The sequence below is a fragment of the Myotis daubentonii genome, chromosome 5, assembly GCF_963259705.1.
Source record: "Myotis daubentonii chromosome 5, mMyoDau2.1, whole genome shotgun sequence".
Classification (NCBI taxonomy): Eukaryota; Metazoa; Chordata; class Mammalia; order Chiroptera; family Vespertilionidae; genus Myotis; species Myotis daubentonii.
Window position 1 is genome coordinate 71,206,676 of NC_081844.1, and position 19,564 is coordinate 71,226,239.

The 19,564-nt window shown below is 39.1% G+C and overlaps 1 protein-coding gene across 2 annotated transcripts in view; it reads left to right on the forward strand.

Annotated features, from left to right (window-relative positions):
* Positions 1 to 13,100, forward strand: part of ANKRD50 (ankyrin repeat domain containing 50) — a 34,039-nt gene extending 20,939 nt beyond the window's left edge. For both annotated transcript variants that reach the window (XM_059698086.1, XM_059698087.1), the window contains 2 exons: positions 5,254 to 8,804; positions 10,150 to 13,100. In XM_059698086.1, the coding sequence (XP_059554069.1) occupies positions 5,254 to 8,801 (3,548 nt within the window). In that variant the 3' untranslated portion in view covers positions 8,802 to 8,804; positions 10,150 to 13,100. The remainder of the gene's footprint in view (positions 1 to 5,253; positions 8,805 to 10,149) is intronic.
* Positions 13,101 to 19,564: the final 6,464 nt, after the last annotated feature.

The window sequence follows — 19,564 nt, forward strand, 5'->3', positions numbered from 1 at the left end:
ATTGCTACTGTTGTAAGTTGAAATATGTAGTTTTTAAATTGAGAAGTATGCATTCAAATTTAAAACTTGCAGGCGCATAATCTTAGGACAGTAACATAGTAACATTTTTACTATGTTTAAATCAGTTTCATCTACTCATATCTAAGCACTTAACATTTTGTGAAGAGAATTTTTTTCCTCATGTATATACTGTACTGACCAATAACATTTTTGTTAACAGCTTCAGATTAATGTAATGAAAAATCCTTTTGGCACTAAGCAGAATCTTGTTTAAATATGAAGGTGTTATCATAAGCTACTAGCTATTGATACTTGTTATGGGACTAAAAGAAATAGCAGTCCATTGAAAACATTTTGTGTATAAAAAAATTGAACTTCAAAGATTTTTATACATATTTATTTTATCTGATTAAAAAATAATACTCCTGACCAGCTTGGTTCAGCGGTTGAGCGTTGACCTATGAACCTGGAGGTCACGGTTTGATTCCTGGTCAGGGCATATGCCTGGGTTGTGGGCTCAGTCCTCAGGAGAAGGTGTGCAGGAGGCAGCCGATTAATGATTTTCTCTCATCATTGATGTTTCTATCTCTCTTTCCCCCTCCCTTCCTCTCTGAAATTAATAAAAAATATATATCAAAAAAGTTTTAAAGAATACATGCTCCATGTAGGTAATGTTTTAAATGACAACATACTCAAATAGTACATCATTCAGAGATAAAGTAATAATTAGCCACTCTTGACCACTTTGGATTAAATTCTGTGTATGTTACCCTACCTAGTTGAAATCATGCTTTCTGTCAATTCAAATTCTATTTTGTAAATTTAACAGTTACAGGCTTTCAGTTTCGCTGTATTTTCTTTTCAATAGTTATTTTAATGGATACATAATTTATTAGTGCATCAATATGCCAGAGTTCACTTAACTTTCTTATCATCATGCTGTTAGGTTTTATTATATTTTCCATCCCCACAGATTCGTTAGGATAACAAATAATTGCATTGAGCATCAGTTTATAAGTTTTGGCACAGGTCCTATCATTCTATCATTCTACTTTCACCAGCACTGAGTAATCTCACATCCTGAGAAATGTCTTAAGTAAGGATATAAAAGTGGTCAAACATTTCAGTAAATCGTGTTTATATTCGCCTAAAATTTTTGAGCATTTTTCAGCCTTATAAAAATTTTTAAAGTGTTTTAATATAATGTACTAAAATTGTGCATGTTCCTAAGAAGGGAATTACATGTACAATGGTCAGAAGTTGCACTATAATAAAAGCAATTATTTTCAGTAACTTTAACTCGAGATATTCAAATTTTTAGTTAGGTATTCTTAGTTATGTATTAATGAACAAATAACTATCATTAATGATGAACACATTAATTGATTCTATGTAGATTCATATTACTAAGTATATTTAGATTTGGGAATGCTTCATTTTTTTAATTGCAAGTATTTTATATCTATACTTGATGACATTTTCTCTGCTTTATTTTAGAATTAATCCTATGGCTCTATCTTCTACCCTTCAATCCCCTATCAAGCACTTGCACTTTCTTTCACAATTTTCTCTGCCCATCGCCATCTTAATGTAAAGAGCAAACTTCAAAGTCAAAATAATCAGAATTCTGGATATATGATTTACCAGCTGTGCTACTTTGGGCAATTAACCTGGCCTTTATGAGCTTTAGTGTCTTCATTTTTATTTTTATTTTTAAAAATATATCTTTTATTGATTCCAGAGAGGAAGGGAGAGGGAGAGAGAGAAACATCAATGAGGAGAGAGAATCTTTGATCTGCTGCCAGCTGTATGACCCTACTGGAGATTGAGCCCCCAACCCAGGCATGTGCCCTGACTGGGAATCAAACCGTGACCTCCTGGTTCACAGGTAAATGCTCAAACACTGAGCCACAACAGCCAGGCAGCTTCTTCAGATTTAAAGTAGGGAAACTTATCTCACAGGTTTGACATAAAAAGAAGTTAGGTATGGTAAGTACTTGAAGCGCTGCTTTAAAACTAGTTGACTCAGTAATTGTTGCTCTCTCTTATTTGTTTCTCAGGAACTGAACCTGTTATTATGAGGTTTAGCCTGTTTTAATTATCTCAGGTTTCAGTTGTGGTATCTTAGGTTAAGTAGGTTTAATTTACAAATATCCTATTTAATAAAAGAGAAACATGTAAATTGATCATCCCTCCGCTAAGCTCACCAGCCAATCATGAGTATGCAAATAAACCTGACAAAGATGGTGGGTTAATTTGCATACACAGACGCTGGGCGGAGAGCAGAGCGGGAGAGCCAGCGGCTTGGGGGGGACGTAGCTCCCTCGGTCGCTTCCCCCCAAACCGCCAGGTGGAGAGCAGAGCGGGAGAGCCAGTGGAGAGTGGCTCCCCAAGCCGCCAGATAGAGTGCAGAGAGGGAGAACTGGTGGCTTGGAGGACTTGGCAGAGTGGGAGGCCATGGGATGGAGACAGAGAAGGAAGGGAAAACCAAGAGCACGGGGAGCACCAGGAATGCTGGGAATCGTAGTTCTGGTGGCAGACAGATCTCATAGCCCAGCAGTTCTCAACCTGTGGGTCGAGACCCCTTTGGGGGTCGAACGACCCTTTCACAAGGGTCGCCTAAGACCATCAGAAAACACATATATATTGCCGAAACCGGTTTGGCTCAGTGGATAGAGCGTCGGCCTGCGGACTGAAAGGTCCCAGGTTCGATTCCGGTCAAGGGCATGTACCTGGGTTGCGGGCACATCCCCAGTAGGAGATGTGCAGGAGGCAGCTAATCGATGTTTCTCTCTCATCGATGTTTCTAACTCTCTATCTCTCTCCCTTCCTCTCTGTAAAAAATCAATAAAATATATATTTAAAAAAAAGAAAACATATATAATTACATATTGTTTTTGTGATTAATCACTATGCTTTAATTATGTTCAATTTGTAACAATGAAAATACATCCTGCATATCAGATATTTACATTACGATTCATAACAGTAGCAAAATTACAGTTATGAAGTAGCAACGAAAATAATTTTATGGTTGGGGGGTCACCACAACATGAGGAACTGTATTAAAGAGTAGCGGCATTAGGAAGGTTGAAAACCACTGTGGTAGTTTTCAGAACCCCCAACCATAAAATTATTTTCGTTGCTACTTCATAACTGTAATTTTGCTACTGTTATGAATCGTAATGTAAATATCTGATATGCAGGATGTATTTTCAGGGGTCGCGACCCACAGGTTGAGAACTGCTGGTAGAGCAAAGTGAGCCTGGAGCAAGTTACTGTTGCGGTGGGGGATGGAGGAAAAGCAAAGGTGAGAGACATAAGTAAAATCAGAGTGTCTAAGAAAAATTAAAGGGAAGTTATCCTAAAACTTCTGGGAAATCTCCACCAATGAAGCAAAGAAAAAAAAAATGCCTCTTATTATTCTGTGAGCAACTAACCAAACTGAGTTGGGGTCTCAGACAATTCACTCACATGATTACAAAGACAGACAGAAACTCCTGGACTGGAGAGGGCTCCCCAGAGGGCTCCCAGATTGGAGAGGGTGGCAGGTCGGGTTGAGGGACCTCCACAACCCCCAGTGCATAAATGTTGTGCACCGGGCCTCTAGTTTATTCATAATAGGTACTGTAATCTTTCATGTAAATCAGTCAGTATCTACAAGATCATTTTGGAAACTTTAAAACTTTATAATGTAAGATAGTTATTATTAAAAAATTTTTATTAGCAACATTCCAGGTGTTTTTCTACCTAAATTGTTTGATGATTTTATAAAGCCAAGAGCAAATGAACACACAGAAAAAAGTTAAGAGGCAAGTTACCTCATGTCCTTGGTAAATGTAGATTGTTATAAATTTCAGTGCATGTTTTAAACTCTCCTTGGAACAAAAGTGTCTTTGTTATAATTAAAATTACCTTTTAAAATTCTGTTGAAAAGCATCTTATTATCTGTATAATTAATTAATAATCAGTTGTACATATATATATTAGATTTTTATTTTTATATAGATTTAAAGCTATGCAAATTTATTTCTTCATATGTCATTCTTAGTAGGTTGTGTTTTCAATAAATTTATATATTTCATGTAAGTTCTTCATGAATTTATCAGCTTTCTCTCCAAACCTATTATTTATCCTTCAGTGATGTCTTTACCATCCTGTTCCATCAAGCCAGAAATTAAGTCAATGTTGACTTCTCCTGTCTTTCCTTCTCCATATTCGCTGATCTCCGTGCATCTAGCTCTTAGCAATAATTTCCAAACTCATATTTCATTTGTATCTGTTCTGCTGTGGTTGTTCAAGCCCTTAGTGATTCTTATCTAGACTGAATCACAGACTCTTTGAAAAGTCTTGCCTCCGTAGTAACAGGTGACCATCTCTAATCTCTGCTCAATTTCTAGAGTTGTTTCTCTTAAGGGAATTCATATACTCAGCAGTATTTTTCTTCTACAAGAGGAATACATGTGTTTAATAAATTCCTGTCTGTAAATCAAGATATCATCTCCCTTTAGAAATTTCTAAAATTTTTATTTTAGAAAATAAAATTATGGTTCCCTTTAAAGAACTTAAAAGTGAATTTCAAATAGCTTTAACTAGTATATTATATTGGTTTAAATATATTAAGCTGCTTTATTTTTACAATGCTGAAGTTTTGTTAGCGTAATTTGACCAAATTGCATCTTAAGGTTCAAGCTATTTATTGACAACCTGACATTTAATTTAACAACATGTAAAAAAGTGTTACTTAAAGGCCATGACAGATGATATTCTAATTGAATATGAATATTCAGACCCCTAATTAAAGCTAGTATATATTTAGTTATGCAGGTGGAAATGTATAAAATTTTTATATGAAAAAGATCAGCTGTAGAAGCAAACAACTCTTATTTGTTGCTTCCTGCACTTTTTTCCCCTAATCATTTGAGAGTTCAGAAAATCTTAACATGCCTTTATGGATATGTCTGTAAGACTGTCTAATGCTTATCACTGAAGTTGAGAGGAGAACAGAGCCACTACAATATGTCCCATTTGTAAACTGGAAAATGAAATTGTTTCTCTGCTATCAGTGTGTTAAAGAAGGAAAAGAAAACTGATTTCTATACTAACAGGTATGGGTTTCTTAGTATTAGTTCATGTATCATTGATTTATTTGCTTATTAGTTTATTATATACTGAAGACATTTTCTTTGAGTGTATGGCAACTTCTATAATTATTTTCAAATGACGACATCTATTTTTTTGTCTCCTCTCTAGGTTTTCGAAAAATAAGTTTAGATGACCTTCGGAAGGCATATATTGTTAAGGATGTGCAACAGTACATTCTCCATCGTTTAGATCAAGAAGAAGCTTTGCGACAACACCTCACAAAAGAAACTGCAGAGATGTTAAATCAACTGCACATTAAAAGCAGCGGGTGCTTTCTTTATCTAGAACGGGTTCTAGATGGAGTTGTAGAAAATTTTATTATGTTACGAGAGATCCGTGACATCCCAGGAACTCTAAACGGTCTCTATCTCTGGCTGTGCCAAAGACTTTTTGTGAGAAAGCAGTTTGCAAAGGTTCAACCTATTTTGAATGTGATTCTTGCTGCCTGCCGACCTTTGACTATAACGGAATTATATCATGCAGTATGGACCAAAAATATGTCATTAACCTTGGAAGACTTTCAACGCAAGTTAGACGTGCTCTCCAAACTCCTTGTTGATGGACTAGGAAATACTAAAATCCTATTTCACTACAGCTTTGCAGAGTGGCTTCTGGACGTGAAACACTGCACACAGAAGTATTTATGCAATGCAGCAGAAGGACACAGAATGCTGGCTATGAGTTATACCTGCCAAGCCAAGAATCTAACACCATTGGAAGCACAAGAATTTGCATTGCACTTAATTAATTCAAACTTACAGTTGGAGACAGCTGAGTTAGCTCTGTGGATGATATGGAATGGTACACCTGTCAGAGACTCCCTGTCAACCTTAATACCCAAGGAACAAGAAGTGTTACAGCTGTTGGTTAAAGCTGGTGCTCATGTGAACAGTGAAGACGATCGCACATCATGCATAGTCCGCCAAGCCTTAGAAAGAGAGGATTCAATTCGGACCTTACTAGATAATGGAGCTTCAGTAAATCAGTGTGATTCAAATGGGAGAACATTATTGGCTAATGCTGCTTACAGTGGCAACCTTGATGTGGTGAATTTACTTGTGTCTAGGGGAGCAGATTTAGAGATAGAAGATGCTCATGGGCACACACCACTTACCCTGGCTGCTAGACAAGGACATACCAAGGTGGTTAATTGTTTGATTGGGTGTGGAGCAAACATTAATCATACTGATCAGGATGGCTGGACAGCATTAAGATCTGCTGCTTGGGGTGGTCACACGGAGGTGGTTTCTGCACTACTTTATGCCGGTGTAAAAGTGGATTGTGCGGATGCTGACAGCCGAACAGCTTTGAGAGCAGCAGCGTGGGGAGGACACGAGGATATTGTACTGAATTTGCTACAACATGGTGCTGAAGTCAACAAAGCTGATAATGAAGGTAGGACTGCTTTGATAGCAGCAGCATACATGGGACATAGAGAGATTGTGGAACACCTTCTGGACCACGGAGCAGAAGTGAATCATGAGGATGTTGATGGCAGGACTGCACTCTCTGTAGCTGCACTTTGTGTGCCTGCAAGCAAAGGACACGCGTCAGTTGTCAGCCTTTTAATTGATCGAGGTGCTGAAGTAGATCATTGTGATAAAGATGGCATGACCCCACTGCTGGTGGCTGCCTATGAAGGACACGTCGATGTGGTTGACTTGCTTCTAGAGGGGGGAGCAGATGTAGACCACACAGATAACAACGGCCGTACACCCCTCTTAGCAGCTGCTTCTATGGGCCATGCTTCAGTCGTGAACACACTTTTGTTTTGGGGTGCAGCTGTGGATAGCATTGACAGTGAAGGTAGGACAGTCCTCAGCATAGCCTCAGCCCAAGGCAATGTTGAGGTGGTACGTACTCTACTGGATAGAGGGTTAGATGAAAATCACAGAGATGATGCTGGATGGACACCTTTGCACATGGCAGCTTTTGAAGGTCACAGATTAATATGTGAAGCACTTATTGAACAAGGTGCTAGAACAAATGAGATTGATAATGATGGACGAATACCTTTCATATTAGCTTCACAAGAGGGTCATTATGATTGTGTTCAGATATTACTGGAAAATAAATCCAACATTGATCAAAGAGGTTATGATGGTAGAAATGCACTGCGGGTTGCTGCACTAGAAGGACACAGGGACATTGTTGAACTACTTTTTAGCCATGGAGCTGACGTTAATTACAAAGATGCTGATGGTAGGCCTACCCTTTATATTTTGGCCTTAGAAAACCAACTTACAATGGCTGAGTATTTTTTAGAAAATGGTGCAAATGTAGAAGCAAGTGATGCAGAAGGAAGGACAGCACTTCATGTTTCCTGCTGGCAAGGCCATTTGGACATGGTGCAGGTTCTGATAACCTACCATGCTGACATCAATGCCGCAGACAACGAAAAGCGATCTGCCTTGCAGTCCGCAGCGTGGCAGGGCCACGTGAAAGTGGTGCAGCTTCTGATTGAGCATGGAGCTGTTGTCGACCACACTTGTAATCAAGGTGCAACTGCCCTCTGCATCGCAGCCCAGGAAGGGCACATCCATGTCGTGCAGGTTCTCCTAGAGCACGGTGCTGATCCCAACCACGCAGATCAATTCGGACGCACTGCTATGCGCGTGGCAGCGAAAAATGGACACTCTCAGATAATTAAATTATTAGAAAAATATGGTGCATCTAGTTTGAATGGCTGTTCCCCCTCTCCTGTTCACACAATGGAGCAGAAGCCTCTACAATCCGTGTCTTCAAAAATGCAGTCGTTAACAATTAAATCAAATAGCTCCGGCAGTACTGGCGGAGGGGACATGCAGCCTTCACTGCGTGGTTTACCGAATGGGCCAGCGCATGCCTTCAGTTCTCCTTCAGAATCTCCAGACTCTACAGTCGATCGTCAGAAGTCATCCTTGTCCAATAATTCTCTGAAAAGCTCAAAAAATTCATCTTTGAGAACTACTTCGTCTACAGCAACGGCTCAAACAGTGCCAATTGATAGCTTTCACAACCTGTCATTTACTGAGCAGATCCAGCAGCATTCGCTGCCCCGCAGTAGAAGTCGACAGTCCATTGTGTCTCCGTCTTCCACAACACAGTCCTTGGGACAGAGCCATAACTCGCCCTCGAGTGAATTTGAGTGGAGTCAAGTCAAGCCCAGTTTGAAGTCAACAAAAACAAATAAAGGGGGGAAATCAGAAAATTCCAGCAAATCTGGGTCAGCTGGGAGAAAGGCTAAACAAAATAATTCCTCACAGCCAAAGGTTTTAGAATATGAAATGACTCAGTTTGATTCAAGAGGGCCTGCAGCCAAACCCGGGTCCAGCACACCCCCTAAACAAATACCCGCAGAATCTCAGTGCAAAATTATGATACCGTCTGCTCAGCAAGAAGTTGGACGATCTCAGCAGCAGTTTCTCATTCACCAACAAAGTGGGGAACAGAAGAAGAGAAATGGAATAATGACAAACCCAAATTACCATCTTCAGAGCAACCAGGTGTTTCTTGGTAGGGTTTCCGTCCCAAGAACAATACAAGACAGAGGGCATCAGGAAGTGTTGGAAGGGTACCCTTCGTCAGAGACAGAATTGAGCCTTAAACAAGCCCTGAAGCTTCAGATCGACGGTTCTGACCCTAGTTTCAACTATAAGAAGGAGACACCATTATAACAGGTAACATTTCATCAACATAAAGAATAAAATGCCAAAAGTCTGATTGCCTTTACTTAGGAATTTGAACTTTCCCAGCTCAAGCACTCCCTTTCCTACTTTTATTGTCCCAAGTACTTACTATTTCACATACTTTACATGTTTTATTTATTATTGTGTTTATTATTTGTTTCCTTCCAACCTAAATGTAACCTTTGTGAAGGTAGGGATCGTTACCTGTTTCACTGCTATATTCCATGCATTTGGGATACTGCTTGGACTTATAGTAGTTCCTCAATAAAAAATGTGTTGAATAAGTGAATAAATGAATGAATGTACTATTTATGGATCTCAGATTAAGAATTCCTTCTTATACAATCATTTTCCTTCTTAAAATTTATTTGATGGTAACAGAGGGAGGGGCTATTTCTGTAATACTCCTTGGTTTTAATAAAATAGTGTATGTAGTGCTTAGTAGATAGTAAATATTAATTTCCTAACTTTTCACCCAAGGAGTCAAAGATTTAATCAGCAAAAGGTAATTTTTAGTAGGACAAATTCTTAAGACTCTTCAAGTAAAGTATACACACACCAAGAATAGGTGTGAAAAGAAGATTAATGGCTATATTGGCAAGAGAGCTTTTAGGTCCCACTATATTTAGACATAAGAATTAAATGTTTAAACCTCAAAAATAAATTCATATTTATTAAATAAAAACACTTTTTTCTTCTTCCCACCTCTGGATGATTCATTAATTATATAAGGGAAGTTAATGGGAAAATAGATAACATGATTTTATATTATCGATACTTTTTTAAAAGTACATTTTTGGTATTGGAGATAGATCAAAGATTTCATTAGGAATATTTTCCTACTTTTATTAAGGTATGTTTATCCCAGTTTACTTATTTTTATCCTCTATTGTACTCTTTCCTTTTAGAAAATGGAAATCTCTTATGTTTCTTTTGTCTTTGGAGATACAGTATTTTAGGTGACACATTATCATAAATTTTGCTATACCTTCTAATAATAAACACTTCCATGTGACTCTAGGAACAATTGATCAAATCTCATTAAAAAACAACATGTACAAAGTAGTTAATTCATTCCCCATTGTTGTTTATTTTAAAAATACTTAGTTCTGATAGTGTCGCTCTCCAACTCTCATGATATCTTTTGTAAAGGCAAAGTATTTAAACAGCAAAACACATGAATTAAGGTAAACATTTTGTGGAATCTTTAAAAGTGGTTTATAAGTTAAATAATGAATCTCAGGTAATCTACATTTTTCTTTACATGGTAAGTAAATATAGTTAAATAATAAGTATAATGTAGAAATTAATATATTTTTCTTAACTTTTGCATTAGTTTCCTGTTCTGTGAGACAGAAGACATTGTGATTGGAGTGGTTCTTCAGCTACTGGATGGAAACATAACATGCCTGTTGATTGCTGAAAAAAAAAAAAAAGAATGTGATATTTGCAGTTCAGTTACCTTAATTACTGTAATGTGCCTAATAGCAAGGCTGCCTTCTCAATGTAACCCTCTGTGCTTAAAAATGTCATTTAGTGTGCTTTGTATTCACTACACAAGAATAAGCACTTTTTTTTTAAATGCAGGTATATACTGCAGTTCCCTGTTAAAAGCTGAAAAATTTTTAAGTATTTTAAGTTAAGATTTGATAAATGTGCATGTGCCATGATCAAATATATATGAAAAGGCAGTGTTCCTTGTATTTATTTTTTTTTCTTTTTGTGGCAAACAAAAGTTAAGCCTACTGTTTCAGTCACATTTGCATTGCTGTAGTGTGTGGCTTGTTTCCTGTATCTTTAAAAATGTCACTCATTAAAATAAATCATGCAACTATTTATACTCACTACACCTTCAGCATTGGTTGAAAATGAACTTCTATTTAATGACATTGAGGTGAAGAAAAATGGTTTCTTCGTAGATTTAAAAATAATTTCTAGTATTTTAGGGAGCTGCTCTAAGTAGTTTAAATTTGGATTTCCCAGTAGTATCCTCCTAATTTCTGGCTACATGTGTCAAAAAGAAAAAAAAGACTATAGGCAGAACAAAGTTCTGTTTCATTCAATGGGGTACAATTTCACCTTCCATTCACTTGTCATTCCACCTCCAAGAAGACAGACTGTCATTCTTGAGGCATGGAACGTCTCAGGACACAGTCACGCTGCAGCCACGTGTACGTGGGAGGAGATATGCCTGTCTCTCTGAGGGTAGATTTTTGATCCCTGAACAATTCATTGACTACCCTTATCTCTACCGTCCAGTTGAATCAAATACAATTTTCCAGTGTGAATTTTAATACTGGCTTCTCTCTCAGTTGCCTGTTTTGTAAATCACTGCATGATGGAGATAGCCCCACTCAAAGTCATTTGGATCAATTTTAGAGGTTAGTTTGATGAATATTCTTGAATGTAGTAAGTGCTGTCCTTCACAGATGATACCACTAACCTGTCAGTCATAACACGTGTATTTTTTATTATTATTTGATAAACAATTTTTTGTTCACATACTCTTTCCTGCTTTCTTCTTTGAACAATTGTTTGTGGGATGACTGAATGCTATGGTTAAGGTGAGGTCTGTGACCAAGGAAAACAAAGTTGACTGGCTCAGACGAGCATGTGACCCACAGCCGTGGCCTAGATGGACTCTCACCCAGTGGGGCAGTTGAGTGGGTAGGTGTATGTCTGGAAAGGTTCGAATGTACTTAGAAGCCAAGGGTGTGGGTTTGATATTGAAATAAGCCCTGAAAAATCTCACAAAATCCAGAAGTTCTGTTCTTTCCATATACTGTTGATAAGGAGGAGGAATGAGGAAAGAGAATTTGGAGATTTAGCACAAAACTTACTATTGGAAAAGAATATTTAGAAAATGTCTTAGTAACAGAGGTCAGTAATGTCATCTTAAATGAAGGATACATATGTAGTGCATTGTTCACAGAAACAAACGTGGAATTGGTTGTGATAAATGTTTCACTTGGATCTTTTTTTAAAGTCAGCAACACTCATTTTGTTTATGTCATCAAGTCATAATCAGGAGTAGGAAATGCATTAATAAGTTCACTCGCTATTAAGGTGACATGGCAATATGGATAACTCGAATGTGAATGTTTCAAGTATTGAATTTTTGTCCCTATGGGACATTTATTAAATACACTTAATAGGACTCTTGCGAAGTAGCCTTAGAAGTGTTAATGATTCTATTAATAAATATGAATATACACTATTATGAGAACCATTCTTACTCATATCTCAAATACAGTACATTTACATTACTGTAGAAGATGAAGCTCTAATGTTTTATTAGGTGTATTTTTTTTAGAAAGAGAACCCTGAAAGCTGCCAGTTTTTCTATTAACCTTGAATTATTGGAATTGTATTTATTTAATTTTATTGTTTTTTTGTTTTGTTTTTTACAAAAATGCACCTTGTGGCCAAAGGGCAAAGATATGACTCATTACATAAGGGATTTATGTTTTTCAAAGAGCTAAATGTTTTCATGTCCACATTATATTACCACTTGAAACAGTTGGTAGGAAGAGAACCTGTTGGAAAAAATAAGATGTTCAATATGATGTTTTTATATTGTTTGGAATAGGACAGAAACGGCCTTCAGTCAGACTGAGGATGAGAGGGTGCTGAGATGCCTGACTGCTGATTTCTTTCTGTACTGATTTAATACTATGACTGAAAATGGCTTTTAATCCTTAAGAAGAGTAAAAATAGTCCCCCAAATATAACTCCTAAATAGCTATTTTAAGAATTAAAATGTTTAAATTTTGTAAATCACTTGATGCCACTACACACCTATGATGCCATGTGCTTATAACATTTTTATAATATTCCATCCATGTCCATCCCTAAAAGTCATGAGGTGGTAAAAAGGGAAGTGATAAAAAAATACAGTACTGAAGAATGAAAAGCTGAATGCTTGTAGGAAAGGTTTGACCTGAACTCTGTGTACTGTGTAGCACACAGTATCTTTTGTCCCTTATCCTTGCCCCTCTCCTACTGGAATCTTCACCAAAAATAATTCCTACTTACAAAACAGGAGTAAATACTTTCTCAATATTGTCTGGCTATGCAAATGTTTGTTTTCCTTCATGTCTCCATTTACATGTCTCAGCAAATATAGTTGCAAACAAATAGTTTTTTTTTCCATTGGTTTGGGGTTTGTAAATAGCCTAAAATGTACATTGAACTTCACAATGTAAAAGTTATTTTATTCCTTGTATTATATTAAGCAAAAATCCCTATGTATATGAAAGTGCATAATAAATATATTTGCTTTACAGAGGATATCTTGTTTTAATTTTATTTTTGAACCAATAGAACATGCATGACATGTTTACAGTAAAACAGTTGTTTTACATTATTAACTTATTTTAAATAAATACTGACCAAATGAATTTGGAACTATTTTTAAAAAATGAGACACGATTACCTTCCAAAGGAAGGCAGAGAAAAAGGTCTAGCCTATAAATCTTCCTTAGAGCTTCTGGAAGGACCTAATGTTTGCTTCTCCGGACTTACACCATGTCTCACCATGTTAGGTGTCAGGCCCCTGAGATTGCACTAATCCAATAAATTGTGTGCATGTATGCTCCTTGACCATCAGAACATTATGGCCATCTTGCATTTGATATTTTGGAGTTTTATTGCAAACATGGTCATTTATTTTCCAAATAAATTTCTGTGTATTCTTCACTCAGTAAAATTTAGTCACTTCTTCACAACCTTCTGCTTCCCCAACCAGAGCACAATGGTGTGTGTATGTGTGTGTGTGTGTTCTCTTACTCCAAAGAGAGGTTTCTAAAAAGGCCAGCAAGGTCTTTTTTTGTTAGGTAATTTTACAGTAATTACAGGGTTCAGTAACTACCTTATATTCTTTATAAGTTTGTTGAATTAATAGAAACCTTATTCTAAATTATTTAATAATGTTTAAACACAAATGGGTGATTTACATAGAAAAATTTAAAACAGACTGGTTGACTAAATAAACATGGAATTTTCTAGCTGGTGGTCCAAAAAAATGCACTGAGAACTTGGCAATGACTAATGTTTTCACTCCTTCGCTCTAGTACTTGGAAGGATTCCAACTAATAGTACTGAGATACACACTGAAGGCTTAGATTCCTGAATTCCTGGGAAAATTTCAGTCATCATGCAAATATATGCCACTAATCTTATTTTCAGGAGAAGGCCTCTGCCTATTTTGCTATTATAATAAAATTAAAATTATCCAAATTAAAATGGAGTCATTTGAAATTTATTGTATGTTTAGGTTTCTACTCTTATTTTTATTTTTCAATTACAGTTGACATTCACTATTATTTTGTATTAGTTTCAGGTGTACAGCATAGCAGTTAGATAATCATCTACTTTACAAAGTGATCCCACCAATATTTCAAGTACACACCTGACACTGCAGTTATTACAATACTAGAGGCCCAGTGCACAAAATTTGGGCATGGGTAGGGTCCCTAGGCCTGGCCAGCAATCAGGGCCAATCAGGGCCTTCCAGCTGCCAGCCAGGGCATTCCCTATTAGGGTGGTGAGGTGCTTGGGGGTGGGGCCAGCCAACCTCCTGCAGCCCCTCCCCTTGGCAGGCCCCACCCCCAGTGGGCCCCCACCACCCCGATCGGCCCACAGCCCCTCCCCCCGGCCAGCCCCATCCTGATCATCCCTCCCAATTGGGCAGTTTGCTGGCCGCAGTGGGTGTCATAGCAACTGGTCATTCTGGCATTTGGGTCACTGGCTTTTTATATATATAGATTTGTATTTCGTAAACCCTTTACCTTTTTCACCCAGCCACCCCGCCGCTCCCATATGGCAGCCATCAGTCTGTTGTTCTCTGTATGTGATTCTGTTTCTGTTTTGTTTACTCCATTATCTTATTCTTTAGATTCCACATATAAGTGGACTCAGATGGCATGTGTCTGACTGATTTAACTTAGCATAATAACCTCCAGGTCCATCCATGCTGTCACAAATGATAAGATTTCATTCTTTTTTATGCCGAGTAATATTCCATTGTATATATGTACCACAATTTTTACCCACCCATCAACAATTGGTGTTGCACAACTCAACACCAAAAATTAATCCAATTAAAAAGTAGGCAGAGAACCTAAATAGATACTTCTCCAAAGAGGACATATACAGATGGCCAATAGGTATGAAAATATGCTCAATGTCACTAATCATCAGAGAAATGTAAATTAAAACACAATGAGGTATCACCTCCTACCTGTCATAATGGTTATCATAAAAAAAAAAAATCAACAAACAACTAGTATCAGTGAAGATGTGGAGAAAAGGGAACCCTCCTGCACTGCTGGTGGGAATACAGACTGGTACAATATTGAGGGTCCTCAAAAATGAAAAATGGAACTTCCTATGATCCAGCAATTCCATTTCTGGGTATATATCCAAAGAAACCCAAAACACTAATTTGAAAGAATGTATGCACCCCTATGTTTGTTGCAGCATTATTTACAACTAGAGGCCTGGTGCACAAAATTCGTGCATGGGTAGGGTCCCTAAGCCTGGCCGGCGATCAAGGCCAATCTGTGGGGCGACTGGCAGGACAATAGGGGGGCCCCCGTTGGCACCCACCTTGGCTGGCCTGGGGCCTACGGGCTGGAGGCAGCTCTTGCATTGAGCATCTGCCCCCTAGTGGTCAGTGTGTGTCATAGCAACTGGTCATTCTGCTATTCAGTCGATTTGCATATTAGGCTTTTATTATATAGGATAGCTAAGGTAGGCTTTTACTCTTGATATGCACTGTCATTACCACATTGCAAAATTTAGCTAAGTTCTGAGAACCATATTCTTTAAAAAATGTATCTGTAACATTTAGAAGAAGCCCCCTAAGTATTTATAGCTTTTACTTATTCTTGGTTTACATGTGTGAAAATTTATATAATGGTATGTCCCAGAATTGATACTATATATTTTTTTAAAATATATTTTATTGATTTTTTCACAGAGAGGAAGGGAGAGAGATAGAGTTAAAAACATCGATGAGAGAGAAACATCGATCAGCTGCCTCTTGCACATCCCCCACTGGGGATGTGCCCGCAACCCAGGTACATGCCCTTGACCGGAATCGAACCCGGGACCTCTCAGTCCGCAGGCTGACGCTCTATCCACTGAGCTAAACCGGTTTCGGCTGATACTATATTTTTTAATGAGTGTCTGGTACTCTGATTTTGTTCATAAACTTATGGCGAACTATAAGGTATATACAGGAAAAGACACAAATCCTAAGCTACTGTCCTATAAATTTTTACAAGTTGAACATACCTGTCTAACTGTCCACCCTGATTAAGATGTGGGCCATAACCACACTCAGAAACCTCCCTTACCCTTTGCCAGACATTACCCCTAACAAAGAAAACCCCTATTTTAATTTTCATCACCATAGATCAGTATTATATAAATGGAATCAAACAATATGTCCATTTTGTGCTGGTTTCCTTAACATCATTTTGTGTAACAATGATTTGCCCTTTTCCATTGCTATGTAGTATTGTTTGTCCATTTTAAATTGCATTGTATGGCTTTGTGTGAATACTTTTAAAAATACATTTTACTACAAGTGGACATTAGGATTGTTTCCAGGTTTTGGCTCTTAATACTGCAGGCAATAACATTTTTGTACATGTTTTTGGTGCCCATAGTACATATTTATTTTTAACTAGAGGCTCAGTGCACAAAATTCATGCACAGGTGCTGTCCCTAGACCTGGCCGGCGATCGAAGCGTGAGCGTCTGGCATGAAAAAGCAGGTCCCAGCTTACCTCTGGGCCCTGGGAAGCACCTGGGCCCCTGGGCCCCCACGCACCCCCTTTTGAGTCACAGTGCCGAGTCCCCACATGGAGATGTGGTGAGTGTGGCTGGATGCTGCGGGCTGGGGCACAGCGTGGGCCTCTGGGCCACCCAGCAGCACTGCACAGAAGCCAAGGCAGGAAGTGCACTCTCTCTTGGCCAGCCTTGCAGACAGGCTCCTGTGTGAGCCCCTGGGGAGTCCAACCAGCCCTTGCGGTCCTGGTGGCTGCGGCCTGGCTCACCTGGAAGAGGTGGCATGGGTGTGGGGCAGCTTCCTCGTGGCGCATGGCACCTGAACACAGGGGCTTCCCTGGTGCAATGAGCCCTGGCGTCCCGTGGGAGGGTAACAGGGAGAGTGAGAGTGAGCTCGGCGGACACCCCGCATTCTTACCGCACCTCTGTTCCCATCACCCCTGCCCCCAGGTAGCCGACAAGAAGTCGCAGCCCTATCGCCATGGCACCACGGGAGGTTGGTCACTGCCATCCACCCCCAGTTCACTGTGTAGCTGACAAGAAGTCGCAGCCCTATCGCCATGGCACCACGGGAGGCTGGTCACTGCCATCCACCCCCAGTTCACTGTCCCAGCCCGAGGCCCGGCCCCAATCAGGTGATCAGGGCCTCTGGCCACTGATCGCCATCTGTGGGGTGATCAGTCGGGGTCAGGCCCCCCGCCTGGCTCCCTCAGTGCCTGGGAGCTGGGCAGCAGCCCCACCCCCAACTGCAGCTGCTGGCTGCCATCTGTGGGGCAATCGCCGAGACGATCGGGCCCCCACTCGCACCTGCCTTGGCCTGGCGCTGCCCACTCACCTACTCCACCATCCTGTAGTGGTCCCACTCTTGTTGGGACCCATCGAGGCTGGCAGCACCTCCACTGCTGCCTGTTGCCAGCTCCTTGTTGCTGATGCTCGCCATGTTCTGCACTGCCCCCTGGTGGTCAGTGCACATCATAGCGAGCGGTCAAACTACAGGTCGAATGACCGACAGAGGGGACAATTTGCATATTAGGCTTTTATTATATAGGACTAGAGGCCCAGTGCACGAATTCGTGCATGGGTGGGGTCCCTTGGCCTGGCTGGTGATTGGGGCTGATCGGGGCTGTCTTGCTCAGTCCCGATTGGGGTCCATCGGGGCCAATTGGGGCCAATTGGCTGGGAGGAGGGACCACAGGAGGTTGGCTGGCCACAGGAGGTTGGCTGTGGGAGTGCACTGACCACCAGGGGGCAGCTCCTGCATTGAGCTTCTGCCCCCTGGCGGTCAGTGTGCATCACAGTGACCTGTCGACCAGTCATTTGGTCAACCGGTTGTAATGGTCGCTTAGGCTTTTATATATATATATAGATAGATAATATGAGTGAAACTACTGAGTCTTAGGACATGAGTATGAGTAGCTTTAATAGATAACATCAGTTTTCCCAGGTGGTGGTATCAGTTTTATTCACACCAGCAGTAGAAGAATCTGTGCTCTACATCTTTGCTAATATTTTGTCACTTTGTATTGCTTATTTCTTTTTTTCTTTTTGTAATTCTGTTTGGTTGTGCACTTGTATTGAGGTTTGAATTTGTATTTTTGAGATGACTGATGAAATTGGGCACTTTTACATAAGATTTTTGTTTGTTTGTATGTCATATTTTTAAAAGAAATTTGCCTTTTTTCCCCCCTTGGGTTTCTTGGTTTGTAGACGTTCTTTTACATTTTGGATATAGGTCCTTTTTTAAATATATGTGCAGTGCAAGTATCTTCTCAGGTTCTGAGCTTTGTCCTTTCACTCTCACAACAGCATGTTTTCATAGCCGTTCTTATTGAATAAAATCTAATATTTTTTAGTAGTTACAGTTTTTTGTGTCCTGTTGTGGAAATACTTGCCTATCCCAAGGTCATGATGCTAGAGTCTTCTTTCTTTTCTTCTAATAGCTATTGTTTTACCTGAATTAATTATCAAATTAATCCCATATTTCTCAGTGTCTTTTACTATCACCTTTATTAACCAGGTACTCTTATATGGATGTGTCTTTTTGTCCATCCTTGAGCCAATATCAGAGCCATTAAATTACTATGACTTTATTATAAGTTTTAATATTAGGGAGTATGAATCCTCCGACATTTTTCTTCAAGATTGCCTTGGCTCTTTTTAGAATTCTGTATTTCCATATAACTTTTAAAACTGGCTTCTCATTTCATTTAAAAAAGAAACTTGCTGCGACTTTGTGCGAGATTGAATTGAGTCTACAGATCAATTTGGAGTTGGGTGAATTGATTTGTTAATACATTTAGTCTCCCAATCAATGAACTTGCTATATCTTTCATTTATTTAGATTTTCTTTATTTTAAGTAATTTTATTTTTATTTTTCTGTGTAGAGGTAGGTGTACCAATTACATTTATTCCTAGGTCATTTGTTTCTTATTGATGTTGTTGAACATGGCATTTTTATTTCATATTCTATGTGCTGCTATATAGAGAAATAGCTTGTCTCAGTTTATTGATCATTTATTCAGAAGTCTCCCTAAATTTATTTTTAAGGAGACTTTTATACATAACTTTTATACATAAAATTCATATTTTTAAAGGCTAGTTTGATGAGTTTTGACAAGTCTATACAACATAAACCCCATTGCAGTTGAGATATACAATATCTCCATCACTTTATAAAATTTCTTTATGCATGCCCCTTAAAAGCTAGTCCCTCCTCTCACCGCAGCCTTTGGCAACCACTGGTCTTGATTTCTGATAGCTCTGCCTTTTCAGAAATGGCTGTGGATCAAATCGTACAGGCACTATTGTGCCTGGCTAATTTCACTCAGCATAGTGTTTTCAGACGCACCCGTGTGGTGGCACGTGTGGTGGCATGGCTTTTCCTGCTGCGTGGCAGCCGGTTCCCACTCTGATGCTGGTCATTACCACGGTGATAGATATTGAGCTGTTTCCCG